The sequence below is a fragment of the Piliocolobus tephrosceles genome, chromosome 15, assembly GCF_002776525.5.
Source record: "Piliocolobus tephrosceles isolate RC106 chromosome 15, ASM277652v3, whole genome shotgun sequence".
Classification (NCBI taxonomy): domain Eukaryota; kingdom Metazoa; phylum Chordata; class Mammalia; order Primates; family Cercopithecidae; genus Piliocolobus; species Piliocolobus tephrosceles.
This window is the reverse complement of record NC_045448.1, coordinates 11528152-11549159: the sequence shown is the minus strand read 5'-3', so window position 1 is coordinate 11549159 and position 21008 is coordinate 11528152. Positions and strand designations below refer to the sequence as shown.

The following is a 21008-nucleotide window of genomic DNA, read 5'->3' as shown; positions in this document are numbered from 1 at the left end:
TTACCGCACCATCATATCTCTTACTGGCAGAGAGCAATGACTGCAATAAACAAAGAAGTGCTGACGTGAAAGAAAGAACTGCTGCAGGCAGGAGAAGAAAAAAGATCTAGGCCGGGCGCAGTGGTTCACGCCTGTAATCCCTGCACTTTGGGAGGCTGAGGTGGGCAGATCACCTAAGGTCAGGCATTGGAAACCAGCCTGGCCAACATGGTGAAACTCTGTCTCTACTAAAAATACAAAATGAGCCGGGCATGGTGGCATGTGCCTATAATCCCTGCTACTTGGGAGGCTGAGGCAGGAGAATCGTCTGAACCTGGGAGGCAGAGGTTGCAGTGAGCCAAGATCATGCCATTGCACTCCAGCCTGGGTGACAAGAGCGAAACTCCGTCTCAAAAAAAAAAAAAAAAAAAAAAAGACCCTAAGAAGTCTGCTACAGATGCCTCTCATTTTCAGTCCACTGGCTTGGGACACCACACACCTAGGCCCCAGCAGAGCTAATGAACCTGGAGAAACACGATAAGTGTTCTTTTCCCTAAGTTACAAAAACACTGGCTTCTGGTTACATGAATATAAAAGCATGTATGAAATAAGGTCAAAAATTCAAACAATTATTGCCCAAATTTAGGCCGCAAAGGACCCATTAGCTCAATGATTTAGCTCTTTTAGGCAACAGTCTTTCTTGACTTTCCTTCTACTTTTGAATACACCTGAATCTGAAAGGGGTTCCTGTATCTTCCATTTGTATTTGTTCTGTTTCATCAATACTCAAGCCAGCTTTACACCTTCTCTATGAACAAGGTGACAATTAGCTTCACGGATCATTTCTCATGGGCTGACTAGATCCAAACAAGTAATTAACTTCAGCAGAAAACAAAATTGTCCTTATTTGCTGTTGTTTCAGGCAAGTGGTTAACTGCAAGACTGGCTTTCTCTCTCTCTCTCTCTCTCTTTTTTTTTTTTTTTTTTTTCTTTTTTTTTTAAGATGGTGTCTTGCTCCATCACCCAGGCTGGAGTACAATGGTGAGATCTCAGCTCACTGCAACCTCCACCTCCAGGGTTCAAGCAATTCTCCTGCCTCAGCCTCCCAAGTAGCTGGGATTACAGGCACCCACCAACACATCCAGCTAATTTTTGTACTTTTAGTAGAGATGGGGTTTCAGCATATTGGCCAGGCTGGTCTCAAACTCCTGACCTCAAGTGATCCACCTGCCTCGGACTCCCAAAGTGCTGGGGCTATTCGTGTGAGTCACTGTGCCTGGCTGAAGACTGGCTCTTTCATTAGACAAATACGACAGTGCATAAAATGTAAGTCGTACCCAAATTCAAGGGAAGCAATGTCAGGAAAAAGTTCACAAACCCTCATGTAAATGGCATCTTTTTCCTGGTACCCAGTATGAGAACCATTTCTCTGTTTCTCTAGAAATCACAATACAGATTCAAAAGAATGATGGCAGTCATTAGAACAGCAGGCCACAAGCCTTGGTCAATTCTTAGCCTGACGGGTCTCCCAGCGGTGGCTGCTAAGGCCATCATGTGAGGAGGGTTGAGAGAGGCTGCCAGGATGGGAATTACTTTCGTCAGTGGTCGGCTCTGGGGGCTGCCATCATGTCCAGCCTGTCCTCCATGATGGGGACCAAGGCCAACAAGCCAGGCCCAAGCCCTCCGGTATCCACATAGAATCCAGCAAGTCCGGGGACAGGGAAGAGGCCAGAGCTGACGAGGGTCACCGATTGTGGCCTCAGGACTGTGGCATCTGAGCCAGGCATTAAAGGCTGCAAAAATATTGAGAGGCAAAAATCAGAGGGGAAGCCACGTCAAGCTGAGGCCACCACATAATAAAGGCAGGAAGATGGGGACGGAGTGCAGAGGAGGAACAGAGTCTCTGGATTAGAGCAGGAAGGGCTGAGAAACAGCAGCTGAAAATAAGGGCTTGGCAGAAGGCTGGGACCTGAAAGTGCCAGGTTTCAAATGCCACACCAAGGAGCTGGCACCTCCTCCTACGATGCTGAGCAGGGAACCCTGAAGGTCGTGGCAAAGCTTCCCTGAAGATGGGTTTTCGGAAGCCCTGGCCATCCTGCGAATCACACAGGCCTGACTGGGTGCCCCGGACAACACACACATCCAACTCAATGAGCAGGCAACTGTTGGCTCTCCACATGACATCATGCTCCGGCCTTTCAACCAAAGTGATAGGACAGGAAGGGTACAGCAGTATCTGCCGGTCCAGACAAACAGGTTTCACTCATTCTAAACCAACCAGTCAAAGAATGGTCAGGGGTTCTTCAGTAAGTCACACAGCTTTATTTTTCATGAAGATCTCTCTTCTGAGAAAATCCAAGAGACGAATCAAGACCCAAAAAAAAAAAAAATTAAAAAGCAACAGTGCTTGTTTAATGTTACGGTAAGGACGGAAATAGATTTATGTTCCAAAAACCAAATGAATCAGGCTGTGCACTACTCAATATCCTGACCCATGAGGGTTTCTTTCCTTCAACTAAAAATAGATGCAATTTTCAGTGTCACACAAGTCAAGGCAGCTCATGAGTAGATTAATTCTTCTAAATGAAAGGTCAGCCCATGGTGAGGCTGCAGGGAGGGGACTCTGCACGTCCGCCGTCTACAGGCGCACAGGCTGGGATAACCTTTGTAGAGGGCAATTCGGCAATATTGATCAAATCTTTAAATGTGCTCATCCTTTGACCCAGCAGTTCTACTCCTGGGAATCTACTTTACAGCAGGACTTCCCTAAGTGTATGTGCCTTCTTTATTTATTTATACATGCATTATATATCATAAGCATTGTATGTGAATGCTTACTGCATCGCTGTTGGCAATAGTGGAAAAAGTGGCAACTACCTACACGTTCATCAATAGACAGCGAGTTAAACAAAGTATGGTATAGCTAGACGACAGGGTTCTGCTCAGCAGCCAAAAGAGTAAGGTAAATATTACACCAAATGAAACAAAAAGATATGATGAATAATTAAATAATGTGAGTGTATATGTGTGGGAATGTTAATTTTTTTTTTTTTTTTTTTGAGATGGAGTCTCTCCCTGTCACCCAGGCTGGAGTGCAGTGGTGCGATCTCGGCTCACTGCAAGCTCCGCCTCCCGGGTTCACGCCATTCTCCTGCCTCAGCCTCCTGAGTAGCTGGGACTACAGGCACCCACCACCACGCCCGGCTAATTTTTTGTATTTTTAATAGAGACGGGGTTTCACCGTGTTAGCCAGGATGGTCTCGATCTCCTGAGCTCGTGATCCGCCCGCCTCGGCCTCCCAAAGTGCTGGGATTACAGGTGTGAGCCACCGCGCCCAGCCCAAATTTTTTAAGTGCAGCAAGATAGAACCAAACTGTTCATAGTAGTTCTACTTTTAAGGAAGGGAATAGCTTGGAGCAAGGCAGGGAGGAGGGTGATACAACCTCTGCACTTTAAAGTTTCTATAATCTTGGCCTCTTTTATTAATATATTTATGTCTTAAGAAGTATGTATAACTTTTTTATGAATAATTTTTAAAGATGAAATCTAGAAAAGTAAAGTCAAACCAATGAGCCTGGGCATCTAAGATGACATCTGACGCTTTTTAAATGTATATATTTATTTTTTTAGAGAGATGGGGGGTCTCACTATGTTGCCCAGGCTGGAATTGAACTCCTGGGTTCAAGGAATCCTCCCACATCAGCCTCCCAAGTAGCTGGTACTACAGGCATGCGTCCAACAAAATCCGAAGCTTTTAATCCCACTAGGATATAAGGTTCTCTCTCCAAGCCACCATTTTTCTACCAGATCATAAAGTCTCAGGTCAGAGACTTACCTAGTTGATGGCAATCCCAGGCACCTGCCCTAGGATGAAGCACTAACAGGCCCTCAAGGAATGCTGGATGGATGAATGGATGCAGGGCAGGGAAATACAGTTCATTCATCTGTGTTCACAGAGTTCTAGAAACAGCTCTGGATGGTGGCCCATTCCCTACCATCACCAATGCAGGCTGGAGATGAGCAAACAAGGTTGGGAACCACGGGCCTGGGACTTCCATCTTGACGCTCACTACGTGTGAATGTAACTTGCTCACCCTCCTCACCCATGGAGAGACAGCGCTGTCCTGATTCAGGCAGAGCCACCTTCCAGCTCTAACTGGCTGGAGAACAGAATGCTGTGGAGGGGGAGATTTCGCTCACACGGGAGACTTGAGGCCACAAAAGGCTGGAGAAGGCATGACTGAGCGGGAGAGAGGCTTGGGCCCGGCAAGCTAGAATGGGGGCGTTTCGGGGGGACGTGGAGAATCCCTGCTGGGCTCTGAACCCTGGAGCCAGATGACAGCAATGGGCATTTGGATAAATCACGTTAGTTTTCCTCATTAATTTCACTCATCTAAACCCAGAAATGATATTATGTGCTTTTCAGAATCACTGTAAGATTTAAGTGAAGTAACCCATGTACCCAGCACAGAACAGCAGCGGGAGAACCCCTCTCCCACCTGATGTCTGGGGCTGAGGGCCCCACGGTGGGCCCTGTTCTGTTCTGGGCTGCTTGCTGGAGCACTCCACAGACCAGGTGGACACTATGTATGCCAACAAAACTTGCCTGGAATCTGCAACTGTTTAGCCTACAGAAAATCACTTGGCATATATAACATATAAGCTCCTATTTCCTCATCTGGCTACCTCTGCCATCCCTCGGGATGAGCTAAACCTCAGTCTCACCCCTAACGCTGCCACCATCTGTGTTCTCCTAGTAATCGATTCCCCTATACTTCGCTCCTTGTTTCTTGGTATTAAATTCAAATTTAGAGTTGCTGGGATTCACTTTCGCTCTGGACTCTCCACGGCCACCCCTGACCCCCAGTGCCCCTCCCCGGGTGAGGTGCGGCCCTCTCTACAAGTCACCCCGTGCTGGGGCAGGAAAAATTCCACATGCAGAGTGTGGTGCACACAACCAGCGTTCGCGGGAGGTGGGAACAGGCACTCCGTACTCACTGGCTCACTTTATGGTACAGCTTAGCAATGCCCTGGTGGGTCCAATCCTTCCCAAGGGTGGGCAAAATGTGGCCAAGAGTATCTGATCTAAATGAAGAGAAAGAGAAAAATAAAGTAAAACTCCCATTCAGATTCATTGCACCATTCATGCCTCGTTAAAACACACACACACACACACACACACACACACACACACACAAATAAGACCCACAACTTTCTTTCTGGATAGAAAGCCCAAGGCTCAAGTCATCAAAGTCGATGCTGACGGAGGGACATGGTAACCCACGGAAGGACGCCTTCAGTCTGATCATGCATCGAGGTGCCTGGCTTGCTAAATCAAAGGAAAAGGCCATTCCGAAAAGACGCTCTTGAGAAGCCCCCACAGAAGCAACCAAGTCAGACAGATAATACCCTAGAGGGAAACAACCCAACCCTAAACACAATGATTGACACCAAGGAGCTGAAACTAAGCAGCTCCAACTGCACCAGAATTCGAACCGTGCAAGTCCCATGAGGGGAGCGGAGGTGCCAACACCAGGCCCAGAGACCGCACGGTGAAGCAAAGAAATCTACCATGGCCCCCAAGTCAGCGGGACCTACCTGGTGATCGTCCCATCAATATCAGAAATGATGACTTTATCATCCCAGTTCCACAGGTAGATGGTGCCCTCACAGCGGCAGGTGCCTTGGTACTGCGTGGTGACACTGAAAACCACGTCGTTGGGGCCATTCTTCAACTTCAAGCTTTTCTGAAGAACATGAACCATTAATATTTGTCTGCTTGAGTGAAAGGCCCCGATGGATGGGCATTTGGCTTCTGTTCCATGAGAACCAGCATTTGGCTTTAAAAACAAGGGGCTGCCCTGGGCCCTTGGATAATTCTTTCTTTCCCCCACCCTTCCTTGTTCTGGTTCTTTCTGGGGTTGGACAGGCAAAACGAAACCTCAGCTCTCTCAGGCCCCCTTGTAATGCAATGTGCCTACTTGCTACAGAGTTGTTTTACTTCCCAGGATGGTGCTAATTTGATCCAGTATTTTCAGATTAGAGTCATTAGCCAGGATTCAATGACGGAGTTATCCAGCATAATAAATCACAATTTTGGAATAGGATAAACTTACCACTCCATGACTAAATAGGAAGGTCATGATTCAGGGAGACAAATTTAAGCCAAGTGTGAAAATACATTCCCCTAAATAACCATGTTTTTAAATTATTATTATATTGACACAAACTGGAAAAAGAGAAGTCTTGGTTATCAGTCATGCCTCATATCCAGAAGAATATAGTCTAGACCCAAAGAAATCACACCAAATTCAAAATGCAAAGTGACTTTTGAGCAGTTTTGAGTCTCTGTGCCAGGACTCCTGGTGCATGCCAGCTGGCCATTCAGACCCCCAGGCTGCCTGACTGCAGGTGTCCCCAGTGTCACCAGTGGGAACCGCGAGTCACACAGAGACTTTCAGGCTGCAGGGTCCCACACATGGCCTGAGTGGGTGTCTGGGCCTGTTCCTTATCTTTTCCTAGTAAACACCCTCACCCCTGAGCCAGGCTCCCCACTAACTCAGGGGAGATGCAAAAGACTTGATTCACAAAAAAAGCAAGGATAGGTGCCCACTGACCATGACCAGTGGGATCCAAGAAAGGGCTTTTAATTAAAACTGGTCTCACACATGGAAAAATAAAAGGACACCATGACCAGGTGATGTCCCTGGTTACCTGAAATTCTCTAAATTCTATCAGAACTGCTTGATTTCCACCAACTGAAGAGATGCATTTGAGTTAACAAACATCTCTCTCTTGATGCAAAAACACCCTTGAGTGATTTTCAAATCTATCTGTGATTGACACCTCAAGATGAATTAGCTCTGCCAGGCTGCCTTCCTCCTAAGGAAGGCCAGCAAAAGGAGAAGACAAAAGAGAAGGTCGCACTGGGGACCCAGCCTGGATAGTGCTAGAGTTGGGGTGGAAACAGCAGGTACCCAGTTGAGGGACTGCAGGCCCGCTGGGATGAAAGGTAACAAGTAAGGGGCACATCCCAACCATCACACAGCCTTAGGAGTCTGCAGAAACCTCATGTGGTTACAACACAGCCACAGCAAACATGGGAGACTCACAAGCTGCTCGGAAGTCAGCCGGAGAGTCTTCTTGTAGCTGACGTTAGGCAGAAGAGGGAGGTGGCCTGCGTTTGATGGCTTGGCAGCTGCGCGCTCCTCATCACTGGAGGATGATTCATGCTTTACTCTGGAACACACAGTGATGTCATCACCAATTAGAAAATGCATCTGGGTAGCCACAAAAAATGCATTAGCCTTTAATCAATGACTAAGTCAATCCAGTCTCTCCTGAGTCCCGTCTCTTGGGTGATCATTTACCATAAGATGCTAAATTTATCAATGAACTCTCACTACATCCCCATTCATGCATCTCTTGCATTACACATGTGGGGGCTGCCTCTCCTCATTCACTTGCCTATTGATGAGCTACCATCACTATTTTAAGCCAACAGGTTCCTATTCATGACAAGAAGGGTTAAACTCCCTCTTGGCCTAGGAAGATGCTAACTGTCTTCTCTGTCTCTCTTCTCTTCCTATCTGTGACTGCAGGCCAAGCGCTTGGAGTCCAAGTTTCTACAAGTCCAAACTCATCCGTCAGTTCCCTGTATAAAGCTCGCCAAATATACAACTCCAAGGAATTAGGGCCTTTCTAGGACTTACGGACAGGTGCCAGTGAAAGCAAGGAAGAACCACCAATTCTACCCCGCAGGATCCCCCAGAGGAACATGCCTTACTTCCCTGCTCAGAATATACAGGTCAGTGTCCCTAACTCCTCTAGACTTTTTTGTTCAGTGGGGAGCTGGGAGGTGCAGGGTGGGAATCAGGCTCGTTTTCTTTAAATAGTTCACATAAAGTATATCTATAATTAGCTGTACAGTCAGTGAAAATCCTGCTATGACATAATCCCCAACCCAGTAGTATTAGCTCTGCCTTCCAGGACCACTATCTTTGAAAATGCCTTAATGCTATATGAAGCGCTTAGCAAATGCCTTAGACTAAATGGAAAAGGCTGAGTGGCCCCGAAAGCAGCACATCCCAAGCCCTGCGGTACTTTGCCTTCCTACAAAGCTTCTGGCTCAGTACCTTCCTCTTGGCAAGGTTAGCATATACACAGAGCTCCAGCTCATTTTTTTTAACTGTTTTTTTTTATTTTTTATTTTTCTATTGACATATTAATTGCACGTATTTATGGGGTGCATGTAATATTCTGATAAATGCATACATTTGCATTTATCAAAATATCATGCATACCCTGATCAAACCAGGGTAATCAGCATATCCATCACCCCAAACTGTAATCATTTCTTTGTGTTGAAAACATTCCAAATCTTCTCTTCTAGCTATTTTGAAATTTATAATAAATTACTGTTAACTATAATCATTCTGTGCCATCAAACGCCAGAACTTATTCTTTTCATCTAACTGTATGTTTGTACCCATTAACCAACCTCTCTTCATGCGCCTTTCCCCTCTACCCTTCCCAGGTCTGGTAACCACCATTCTACCCTCTACCTCCATGAGATCAACATTTTCAGCTCCCACATATGCGTAAGAACACGTGATATTTGTTTTTCTGTGCCTGGCTTATTTCACTTAACATGATGACCTCCAATTCCACCTATGTTGCCACAAATGACAGGATTTATTCTTTTTTATGTCTGAATAGTACTCCATTGTGTATATGTATCACATTTTCTTCATCCATTTATCCACTGATGGACACTTAGCTCGGTTCCATATTTCAACTCCTGTGAATAGTGCTGTGATAAACATGGGGGTGCAGGCATCCCTTTGACATCCTGATTTCCCTTCCTTTGGATAAATACTCAGTAGCGGGATTGCTGGATTGTATGGTAGTTCTATTTTTAGTTTTCTAAGAAATCTCCTACCGTTTTCCCACGATAGCTGTACTAATTCACATTCCCACCAACAGTGTTTAAGAGTTCCCTTCTCTCCACATCCTTGGGAGCATTTGTTATTTTTTGTGTTTTTGATAGTAGCCATGCTAACTGGGGTGAGATGCTATCTCACTGTGGTTTTGATCTGCACTTTCCTGATTAGTGATGTTGAGCAAATGGGACTATATCACATTCAACAGCTACAGCCCAGCAAAGGAAACAATCAACAGAGCAAAGAGACAACCCGTTAAATGGGGAAGACACGTGCAAACTCCTCATTCAACAAGCGGCTGATACCCTGAACGTACAAGGAACTCAAACAACTCAACAGCAGAGAAACCAATAATCCATTTAAAAGTGGGCAAAGGATCTGAATTTCACAAGAGAAGATGTACCAGTGTGTGTCTTATCTTTTTATGTCAATAAACTCTCTCCTCTCAGTGCTAACTTCCTCTCATCCTACTGCCTCCTGTTTCCCCTGCCCTTGCCTCCCTTAAGATCTCCTATGCAACCTACAGCTTTCAGACCCCATAAGTGTTCATTTAAGAAGTGATTCGCAGTCTCACCAACATGGCAAAATCCATCTCTACAAAAAATTAAAAAATTAGCTGGGCATGGTGGCGCATGCCTGTAGTCCCTGCTACTTGGGAGGCTGAGGCAAGAGAATCACTTGAACCCGGGAGGCAGAGGTTGCAGTGAGCCAAGAATGTGCCACTGCACTCCAGCCTGGGTGACAGAGTAAGACCCTGTCTCAAAAAAGAAAAAAAGAGATCCCTACAACCCAGTACTGCCCAATTCTGGGGAGACGTGAAGGAGGACAGTGTTCCACAGCACCTTCACTTCTGTGTTGTTTCTAACGCACTTGTGTGGAGACCTGGCTCCTTCCAGTCCTAGAATGAGCAGGCCCTGCCTAAGCACCTGCTCCCTGGGCCCCAAGAAAGGGAGGTCTGTGGGCTTCGGGCTGCTGGCCCAGAGCTCGTTCAGCCAACACTCAAGCATACCATGCCACGCATCGATGGCACAGCAAATAACCTATTCCTACTCACACAGCGCTTGTGTCTAAATCACAACACAGAGACCTGGGCTGAAGTCAAAGATTTAGAGATCACTGGGACAGAGTCCTGGGGGAATACGCCATGGCAACAGGAGGCTGAGTTGAAGGAGAACAGAGCATCGGCTAGAACTGTGGTTGGTCTGTGGCGGAGCTAAGCTACACGTGGATGGAACAGTGCCATGACACTGGGGGCTGACTCTGATTCTAGGTAGCGTGGAGATGGCACAGCAGTTAGACTCTGAAAAACACAGATTTCCAGCCCTTGGTAACTTCAGCCTGTATTACCTTGGAGAAATCACTTCTTCATCTTTTAGTCTTGATTTCTTATCTTAAAATGCAGAGGAACAACTGAACCACATCCACTCAAAACTTCAGGATGCAGGCAGGTAACAGGCTGCAGAGACCTGGACTGGGAGACCCAGACATAAGCCCCAGCAAAGGCCGCATCCTAAAACATTCCTCCCTGGGCCTCAGTGGGTTCCTCTGTAAAATGACCTGGTCCGACCAAAGTCCCTTCCAGTTCTGACACCTACGGACCCTATGAACCAGGCTGGTTCTTCTGAACCAACAACCTGGAGGTTTTCAGACGGGGTAAATGTGGTCCTGGAGCTAGTACAGCCTGGCAAATGCTGCTAGGGACGGGGCGGTGGTGCAGATTTCCTTGTCAAGCAGAAGAAGAAAGAGGCTACAGGCCCCTCATTGAATGGGAAAATGTTTATGTTCCAACCAAACAGTTTGGAGTGAAATGAGATCCAAATGTGAAGCAAAGCTCTTGGTGACAACAGATTGATGTGTACCTCTGCCGGCGGGATGAGGAGGCAAGGCGGAATGGCTGTGATTTCCATCTGCTGCTTTAAAAAAAAAAAAAAAAAAAAACCACTAAATTTGTGCAGCATGCCATGTTTGAAGGAACACAGAAAGGAAAACACAGATACAAAGACTAAAATGTGAGATGTGCAGTTGGCTGTTGGTGGTTTCGGCTTAGGGCAAGTACACGGTCATTTGCGGCTGCCACGTCCCAGATCACGCCACCCTGCACAGAATAAAATGCCTCCTTTTCGGAGGCCCCCACCCCACCCCTTACAATGGCTCATTAAATGTTGCTTGCTTTACAGTATCTGCAAGAAGCAACAAAACAAAACAAAAGGGCTCATGTCATTTGAAAATGTGTGCACAGAAGAGTAGCTGTGAACAACATCTAAGTTAGCACTTGTCAGTGTACGTTTTTCAAACGGTATTTTAATTATTTGTATGGTGACAAGCTGTTTGCTCAATTATGGGACTTCGGGGACTGTTACGTCAATCAAGTCTGTCAATTAGGAAAACATTCTGACACCTTTTTTTTTTTTTAGTCAACTGCATGACTCTAATAAGGAGACTCAAAGTCTGAGATGCCAGTACAAATTAAAACGTTTACATTTTTCAAGAGAACTTTACATTCTTTTCAAAATCTGAGTTCTTTTTCACAAGAACCAATTCTTAATTTTTTAGGTTTGATGAGGAACCATAGTGTGACTAACTCAGAATGGCGAATGGTCCAGCTGTTTCTATTTGACAGGGTAAAGCATTTTTTGCCCACATTTGAATATGATTGTATTGGACAGTGAGAAAATCCGTGACACCCCAAGTAAACTGCAAGAGCTGAGGTTCCAACTTGGGAAGAGCTGCAGAAGTGTCTCGCTGCTCTCCCCCCTCTCCTGGGGTCCTGTCTGCTATGGCTAGAAGGAGTAAGAGTAAGAGCAGTGCTGGCACCAGCAATGCCACTGTGCCCACTGTGTATAGGCCCCTCCCAGTGGCTGTCCTCTTCCTTCCCTTGTAAACCTAACTCTCTGACCCTCAGGCGCATCTTCCCCTAGGTCTAAGACTGGCTATATTAGTCTGTTCTCACACTGCTATGAAGAAATACCCAAGACTAGGTAATGTATAAAGGAAAGAGGTATTAATTGAATCACAGTTCCACATGGCTGGGGAGGCCTCAGGAAACTTACAATCATGACGCAAGGCAAAGGAATAGCAGGCACCTTCTTCACAGGGCAGCAGGACGGAATGAGTGCAAGCAGGGGAAATGCCAGATGCTTGTAAAACCATCAGATCGCATGAGACTCAATCATCATCACGAGAACAGCAGCATGGGGGAAACGGCCCCCCGATCCAATTCCCTCCACCCGATCCTACCCCTGACACGTGGGGATTACGGGGATTATAATTCGAATTTGGGACATTTTGGTGGGGGGGGAACAGAACCAAAGCATATCATTCTGTACCTGGACCCTCCCAAATCTCGTCTTCTCACATTTCAAAACCAATCATGCCTTCCCAACAGGCTCCCCAAAGTCTTTTTTTTTTTTCTTCAGATGGAGTCTTCCTCTGTCACCCAGGCTCGAGTGCAGTGGCACGATCTTGGCTCACCGCAGTGACCTCTGCCTCCTGGGTTCAAGCGATTCTTCTGTCTCAGTATCCCCCGAGTAGCTGGAATTACAGGTGCATGCCACCACGCCCGGCTGATTTTTGTATTTTTAGTAGAGACAGGGTTTCACCATGTTGGCCAGGCTGGTCTCAAACTTCTGACCTCAGGTGATCTGCCCGTCTCGGCCTGCCAAAGTGCTGGAATTACAGGCGTGAGCCACCATGCCCGGCCCCGTCCCCCAAAGTCTTAACTCATTTCAGCATTAACTCAAAGTCTACAGTTCAAAGTCTCATCTGAGACAGGTCCCCTCTGCCTATGAGCCAGTAAAATCAAAAGCAAGTGAGTTACTTCCTAGATACAATGAGGGTACAGGCACTGGGTAAATACACCTGTTTCCAATGGGACAAATTAGCCAAAACGAAGGGGCTACAATCCCCATGCAAGTGTGAAATCCAATAGGACAGTCAATAAATTTTAAAGTTCCTAAATGATCTCCTTTGACTCCATGTCTCACACCCAGGTCATGCTAATGCAAGAGGTGAGCTCCCACAGCCTGGGGCACTGCGAGAGGGCAGGAAGGACTTGGCAGACATCGTGCATTTAGCCCACAGAGTCTATTTTAAAATACTTGAAACTGTATGGTTTGGGACTGTGTCCTCCAGGTGATCACAGAGCCACTCTCCCCGATCGGTTTCTGCACTCTGGATTATTTTCTCATGAAGTTGCTGCAAAGACCCAGTGAGATGGGGTCTACTGCATCGGTGTTACTCTTAACCCCATTTCACAGATGGAGACGTTGAGAGGAGGATTAATTTGCCAAAGATCACACTGAAGGCTGTTGGACAAGGTCCCTGCTCTACATCCTGCCTTGTGCTACCTCTTGTGTTTAGAAAGTATTGCCAAGACAGAGAAGGTTATTAAAATGAATTCCAGGAAAATGGGGCCTTTCTAGTGTAGCTATTTAAGTTGGTTTAAGTTGCTGAGAGCACTCAGTTTTGCATCTTTCTTTGTGTGCCTCTTTCGGGGCATGCCTCCCACGCAGCCCCCAGGTCAGCTCCATCCCAGCCTGTCTGGGCACTGACGGTGGCACTGGCATCTTTGCTCAGATGTGTTCGGGAGCTTGCCCGAGGTCCAATGGTTACCAAGGAGCACAGCTGGGATTCCAAAGCAGACCTGCCTGACTCTAAAGTCGGCTGCTTCCGCTACAGCTTGCGGAGTAAACAACCACTTATTTTAAAAATGTCTGGTTTCCATGCTGGCTGCTTGATGGATCACTCAGAGGGTGGCACGTTCTTGGCCTGGGCTCCATCCTCAACACACCTGCCTTTTCCCTTCCAAGCGCACTCACAGCCAAACTCAGAATTCCCAGCTGGGAAATATTGAGACCCTGGTGCCTTTCCATTCGTTCTTGTGCCTGTGAAGCACAGACCAGGGGTGGGTCAGCGAGGAGGCCCCTGGGACACCACCAGGGGAAACGGAAACGTTTCCCTTCAAGAGCATCCCAGGCGAGAGCAGGCCAGGCCATTCACAGGCACATTCAAACTCACCCCTGCCAGGTCCCACAGACTCGTCTCCACCCTGTTCTTCTCCACAGAGAACAATGAAGAAATCAGATCGTTTCCTACCTGCCTCCCATGTGGGTTTCTGTGTGTAGTAAAGAATCCTAGATGTAAAACTGTTTAAGACGCAGAGCCATGGCCAGGATTCAGAGGAATGGAAATCCATGCCTGCCTCTCCCATAAATCAACAACACATGGAGAAAACCTCAGTGGTTCAGTGATGGTTGAGCAACACTTTGGAAAGCCTACTCTGTGGGGCAGTGGCCTCCAAGATACAACAACGAGTAAGATGTGGATCTGGCCCCAATTAATCTGTTAGCACTTTCTGTCTGCTAAATAAGAAATGGAATCCTGGATTTCTTCAGCACGGAAATACTGTAAACATGAAGTAATAAGTAAAAGATGGTACAGAGCAAATCATTCAGTGTCAGTATATGATACCTGCATCATAATTAGTGTATAATTGGACTGTCCTCAGAGTCACCTCCAACCCCATACAAAGAGATTAACCTGAAGACAAACCACAAATACTGTTCAGTATCATCAAAATCTAACCTCTCCTATGCCAAGTGAATATGAATCCATGTCAAAAGTATCAACATAAGTCCTGGTCAGTATTTAAATTGCAGAGAAAGGCAAGTTCCTTCAGAAGTGAAACTTATTTCCATGTTATCATTAGGGCTATTATTTATTATCGTCATCACTGACATTATTCTCACTGTTATTATTGTCATTATTGTCATCATCATCATCATCTTTGCATAAAGGACAATTGCATGCCAGGACCATAAGAAATGCTCTAGTTATATTATCTCACTTAAGGCTCACATTTATTTTGCAAATTAGCTATCTAAGGGAGCAACTGCATCCATTTTGCTCATGGGAAAACCGAGTTAAATACATTGCTCCAGGTCACCAAGTGAATCACAGAGCCAGAGTTGGAACCGTGTGGTGAACCCTAGCTGCATCCAGGCGGCATGTGCCATGAACTTGGACGCTGCAACATCCCAAGAAGCCTCCTACCGCACCTGGTGGCCATGCTGAGCTGCGGTGGTTGCTCTCCGGTGCTATGTCCGTTGCCAGCCAAGCACTGCTCCGGCTTACTTTCCTAGAGAAGGAAGAAAGAAAGAGTCACAGAAGTACCACAGAGAAGGGGCTTGCAGGCAGCTGTGTTTTCCCAGGGGCTTCCTTAATGCAGGATCCCTGAAGGTAGACCCTTCCCCAAGGACGCCCACCCTAGCGATCGCCCCAGGAGGCTCTGGCTGTGTTTATTTCAGTGGGTCCTGATCGCTCCTTTGCTAAGAAGTATACGATTAAACCAAGAAGTATTTTTGACAGAAATGAGTCTGTTATCCGTGAGTGTTGGTGGCACCAAACCAAACTCCATCATCACTGTGGCTTATGCAAATGCTTGATCAAGGGCTGCTTGGATTCTGGGGGCCTTTCAAAATATTTTCTTGAAATTGCTGATAGAAATGCTTGAAAATATTTTCATACCATATTTTGCCTGGGGAAGATGTGAAAGCATTTTCTTCTTTTCCAAGATCACATACTCTTAATAGAAAATCCTCTGTTGGTGTACTGGAAAGAACCTTGGATTTCTAAGAGAACACCTGGGCCCAGTCTTGTCTCTCTTGCTTACAAACTTTGGGCAAGTCATTTAACCGTCCAGAACTTCGCTTCCTCATCTGTGAAACAGGGGTGATATTCTCCTTCTCCTAACGCTGCTATGAGGACTAAAGAAGACTCTGTGTCTGAAACACAAAGCTAGGCACACAGCAGGCAAGGGAGGACGGAGATGGGCAATGGCCCTATGGACAGAAGAGACCAGAGAGAAATGCCAAGGGACCAGGGGTAAATGACTAAATCTCTTTATCTGTGCTCATTTCATCAGGACACAGGTTAACGATTTCTACTACGGTCCTTTAATAAAGAAAATGAACAATACAAACAGCATAATAGGGTGACTGTCTTAACATATGATTAGCATGAACTAATTTCAAATATCCTTTAGGTTTTTTAATAAGCACACAAATAATTGATATAATGTGTCCAGTTTTGTTTTATCTATTTATCATGTGACTTAGCCACCACTATTAGCAATTTCTTCTTAGGCTATTTCCCAAATATGTATCTAACTGAAATAAGTATGTTTTAGATTTTTAAAGAAACATTTACTTTCATAATTGTTCCTTACTTTATAGCAGCACTCCACTTAATTCAAACTGGTGAGAATTTGGATATTCTACAAAGAAGTCATTGAAATATACTTCCACCTTAAATTCTAGAACATTCTGCTCTCTAGTAAGAAAACTAGAGAGGCCCTTCATTTCTTAAGGCCTCTAATATAAAGTATATATATTTGCACTCATCTGTCTGTAGCCCTTGGAGATCAGTAAAACTGATAAGAAGACCTCAGATATGCTAACAGAAAATGTCAAAGAACAACTATATCTTGATAAAACTCTTCCAGCAAACGTTTTCCCTTTCAACTAATGGCATAAATAGAGTTCATGGCAGGTTATGATTAAAATAACCAATTTGACTATTGTCCCTGTGGCTTCTTCATACTACTTTCCGAGAGTAATCAGCATGCCCTCAACAAATATTTGCTGAACCCCTACTCTGGGTCCAATATGGGAACCAAGAACACCAAGGCAATCAGAGCCATATATGGTCTCTGCCTCATGGAGTTTTGGGTCTAGACAGAAAGGAAAGGTTCATCACATAGTCACACTACTAATTATATAATTATCAACTATGACAAAATTTATGGAGGAAAAGTTCACAGGCAGAGGACAGCAGACCAGACTCATGTGCAGAGAAAGGGCTACTGGATCCGCTAGTTAGCTAAGCGAAGCAGGGGAGAGGGGTCCACAGAATACTACGTAATGAAAACAGCATGTGCAAAGCCCCCAGGGTAGAAGGTACCTCCAGCCATTGAAGCTAATGCACAGAGGGCAGAGGAAAACAGCAAAGATGAGATGAAAGAGGCAGGCAGGATTCATCACTAGAACACACAAGCACCGTAGGACGTGATAAGGACACCAGCCTTCATTATAAGAGCCCTGGGGAACCACAGTAAGGCTTTAAGCAAGAAGCAACATAAATGGGAGCAGTCCCCTAAAGAGACCAATGTATCTGCAGTACAGAGAATGAAGAAGCAAGGGTGAGGATGGGTGCAAAGAGACCATCTGAGCACCTCTGGGAGAGATGACGGTAGTGCAGATTTGTGGGAGTGGAGCTGGAGAGACATGGACACGTCAGGTAAGTATTTAAGATGGAAAACTGATAGGACCTGGTGTGGGAGTGAGGCTAAAAGCATGAATCTCACCCATGGATGGACAGTGGTGCCATTTTCTGACTATGGCCCCAGTGATGGAAGAACTCGCAAGAATCCCGTGAGTTCAACTCTGGAAGTGTTAAGTTTGAAATACCTTGAGGCATCCGCAGGACAATGTCTGTTTAGTTGGCTACTTGATAAACGGATGTGGAGTAGAAAAGAATGTCCGGTTTGCAGAGAAAAATGGAGTCATCACATGGGCAGAAGGGAAAAGTAAGAACTAAAAGGAGAAAAGGTGGCCTAACATGAGCTTTGAGGACCCTCCTAGAGGTGACTAAGCCAGAGCGGGAGGAGTCTGCCGGGAGGAGGAGGCCCAGGTGGACACAGGGGCCTGGGAGCCAAGCAAAGCAAGTACTTCAAGAAATAGGAGGAGAAGGCAACGAAGATCTGAAAGAAATCACAGGCACTCATAAGTAAGGCCAAAGCCATGGACCTTCAGACGTGCCATTTCAGTAAAAGGACTCAGAGAATTAGTCAACTGCCTTAAGTATATATACCTCATTAAAATTGTCCTCACAGGCAGGGCGTGGTGGCTCATGCCTGTAATGCCAACGCTTTCAGAGGCCTAGGCAGGCAGATCGCTTGAGCCCAGGAGTTTGAGACCAGCCTGGGCAACATGGTGAAATCCAACTCCACTAAAAATGCAAAACTTAGCCATACGTGGTGGTGCACGCCTGTAATCCCAGCTATTCTAGAGGCTGAGATGGGAGGATTGCTTGAGCCCAGGAGGCAGAGGTTGCAGTGAGCTGAGATTGCATCACTGCACTCCAGCCTGGGTAACTGAACGAGCCCATTTCAAAAAAAGAAAGGAGGGGAGAAAAAGAAAAAGAAAAAAAAATTGTCTCCACAAGCAGAAGGAAGATATTTAATTTCTTAAGAAACTGAATTCCCAGGGTGAATCCCTTCTTTTATAGATGACGAAATCTTACCATGAGGGAGTGACTGGACCACAGTCTCCTAACGGTTACAGAGCCAGGGGGTGACGCCTATGCTGCTGGCTCCTGACCTTCCTCCCCACCTCCCCACGTTCCACAAGCCCTAGTTCATGGCAGAGCTGGCTCATGAAAACTCAGCACTAAGGCCTATGTTCATTTCTCTGATGTAAGTACATGAAAACCAATCTCACTACACAAAACCAAAACTTGCTAAGTGTGAGCACTGCTTTGTCTTCTGGGCTTACCTCCTTGATCGTGGTGTTTCTTCCCCTCCACGAAAACCACCATCTTCCTCCCTTTTTGGGCATTTTATCCCTCATGATCGATTCCACAGTGGCCTGTTTTAAATGGATGGTAACATAAATAATGGAACAAAAAAAGATCAACTTAGCACATTCAAACCAAAAGAAACATACATGCAAATTAAAGTAAGGTTTAAAAAAAAAATCAGAGAAAACACAACATACTATTTGTGGGTTAAAAATTTTAGAGAAGCAAAACCTAATGGCGTCCAAAATTACATGAAGGTAACTTAAGCATGAAGACTTAAGAAGATGTTAAAGGAATAAACAAACAACAAATAAAATACAACACAACAACAACAACAGAAAAAGAAAGCATTAGAAATCATTAGTGATTAGTAAGACTGGAACTTTTCAAATTAAAGTGGCTAACCGGTTAAGATATTATTACTCTCAATATGATTATAAAATAAAATATGAAATGATTAATATGGGGTAGAGGATAAAACAGTTTTCAACAAAAGGTAAAATGCATAGGATATTTACGAAGTGTAAATTTCTAAACATTTACATTAATAGGTACATTTGATTTAAAATCTCAAGTATTAAAAAGAAAATTCATACTTTTAACTTAGGCAAATGAGTTTAATGGGGAGATTAAATATGAATTGATAATTTTCTACATTTTTTCCAAAGAACAAAATATCTATCTATCTTGAGGTTAATTCCAGGACTAAGGTAAAAGTCATGTAATGTCCCTTCCTCAGTTTACAGAACTTTCAAGTAGCTGACACCTCAGCTAGTAACGAAAGAAAGATTTAAGCTGAAAGATTCAGTCTAACAGGGTGCAGGGAAGCAGATAGGTAAGTAATTTACTATGTAGTTTAAAAGATCTCTATCTGACACAAAAGAAAACCCAACTGCAGTAAAACACAAACCACTCACATCCAGTTCATAAATAGGACAATTCACAAAGCTGTCAATGACCTATTTCCCCTAAATCTACTCATAACTGTAACAAAACCACAATTTAAAAAAAAAAAAAAGCAAGCAAGCCAAAGAAAGGAAAAAACAAACAGGAGTATTTTCAGTCCTTCACAAACTTGTTCTAATGTTCATTTGAAAACAAACAAAAATAGCTTAGAAAATTCTCAGGTAGAAGAGTAGTAAGTAGAACAAGCACTACTGGATATTAAAATATACCTAAATATACTAAAAGAATGCAGTGTTGGTATACAAGGACACATATCACAGGAACAGAAAACAAAAGTCCAGAAATAAATCTAAATTCACAGAGAAATGTAACAGAAGGTGAAGTTGTAAGTGCCTCTGAGTGGAGGATAGGGTTAGTTAACACACGGTCCTGGGATAATTCAGTAGCCATGTCAGACGCTGGAGGATAGGGTTAGTTAATACATGGTCCTGGGATAATTCAGTAGCCATGTCAGACTCTGTGAGCAGCTCACCTGCCTCCCCTTCCTTGCTGACAGATCTGAAACTCTGTTCAAGAATCAGGCTGCAATGCGTGTGAAGGCTGGCCCAACTCCAGAGGATGCACCTCAATGGTTGAAGCCTTCACCGTCATTTCATTGCTTTGCCAAGAACAGCTTTAGAGGTGATCATGCGACCAACTTTGGCCAATGAAATACGAGCAAGCTGCTCCCACCCTCCCGTTTCAGATGTGGCGATATGAGGAGATGATCTGTAGGGCAGTCATCTTGTGACCATCAAGGAAAAGCTGAGAAAATCACAAAGAAGCTAACCCAAATTCATCAAGCCTGAAACTGCCAACCTCTAAGATCCTTGTCATATGAGATCATTACTTAAGCCACTCTTAGTCATTCTGTTTCCTAAAACAAAAAGCATCTTCACCAATTCAAGAACTTCCTAGGAAAAAAAAAAAACTGGTTTGGTTCCCAATACCTCCCTCATTAAGCTCAAAATAAAATCTAGATGGATGAAAGATTTTAAAATCTTTCAAAATTTCCAAAACTTGTAAAAATACACCCCATATACAAGAAAGCACAAAAAGAAAATATAAGGCCTATCTTCACAAGTTTTGGAAATGGGGAAGCAGGGCCATTTTAAGTGTGATACAAAACCCAACAGCCATAAAAGATAAGATGGGAAAATTCTATATTAGAGAAATGCCATATATAGAGTCAAAAGTTACTGACTTGTAAAAAGATTTAGCATGCATATCAAAAGAATGAATTTAAGTTTCAGAGCCTATGTGGATTTCTTTTTCAGTGAATAAATAAATCCTTTAGCTATATTGCTATTGCAATGGCCTTTTTTCTTATGGATTTGTAAATGTTGAGAACGGTGACATAAAAATGTGTCCCAGGCCATGGATACCATGGCAGGGACAAAATAAAAACCACTCTGGAGAACATGCCCTCAGCCCAGTCCACAAAGGTACCCACAGATAAAGCACCATCCAACATGAGATTGCAGTCCTCAAAACACAACGCATGCACACACACAGACACACACATGTACACACGTGCACATACACACATGCACAAACACGCACATA

At 44.7% G+C, this 21008-nt stretch overlaps 1 protein-coding gene across 4 annotated transcripts in view; it reads right to left on the bottom strand.

The window, feature by feature from the left end:
• The window catches only part of LPIN1 (lipin 1), an 80100-nt gene that overhangs the window by 17083 nt on the left and 42009 nt on the right, over nucleotides 1-21008 (bottom strand). For all 4 annotated transcript variants that reach the window (XM_023199319.1, XM_023199335.1, XM_023199329.2 and 1 more), the window contains 5 exons: nucleotides 18473-18565; nucleotides 14978-15057; nucleotides 7092-7218; nucleotides 5578-5726; nucleotides 4978-5064 (listed from right to left, as the gene is read on the bottom strand). In XM_023199319.1, the coding sequence (XP_023055087.1) occupies nucleotides 4978-5064; nucleotides 5578-5726; nucleotides 7092-7218; nucleotides 14978-15057; nucleotides 18473-18565 (536 nt within the window). The remainder of the gene's footprint in view (nucleotides 1-4977; nucleotides 5065-5577; nucleotides 5727-7091; nucleotides 7219-14977; nucleotides 15058-18472; nucleotides 18566-21008) is intronic.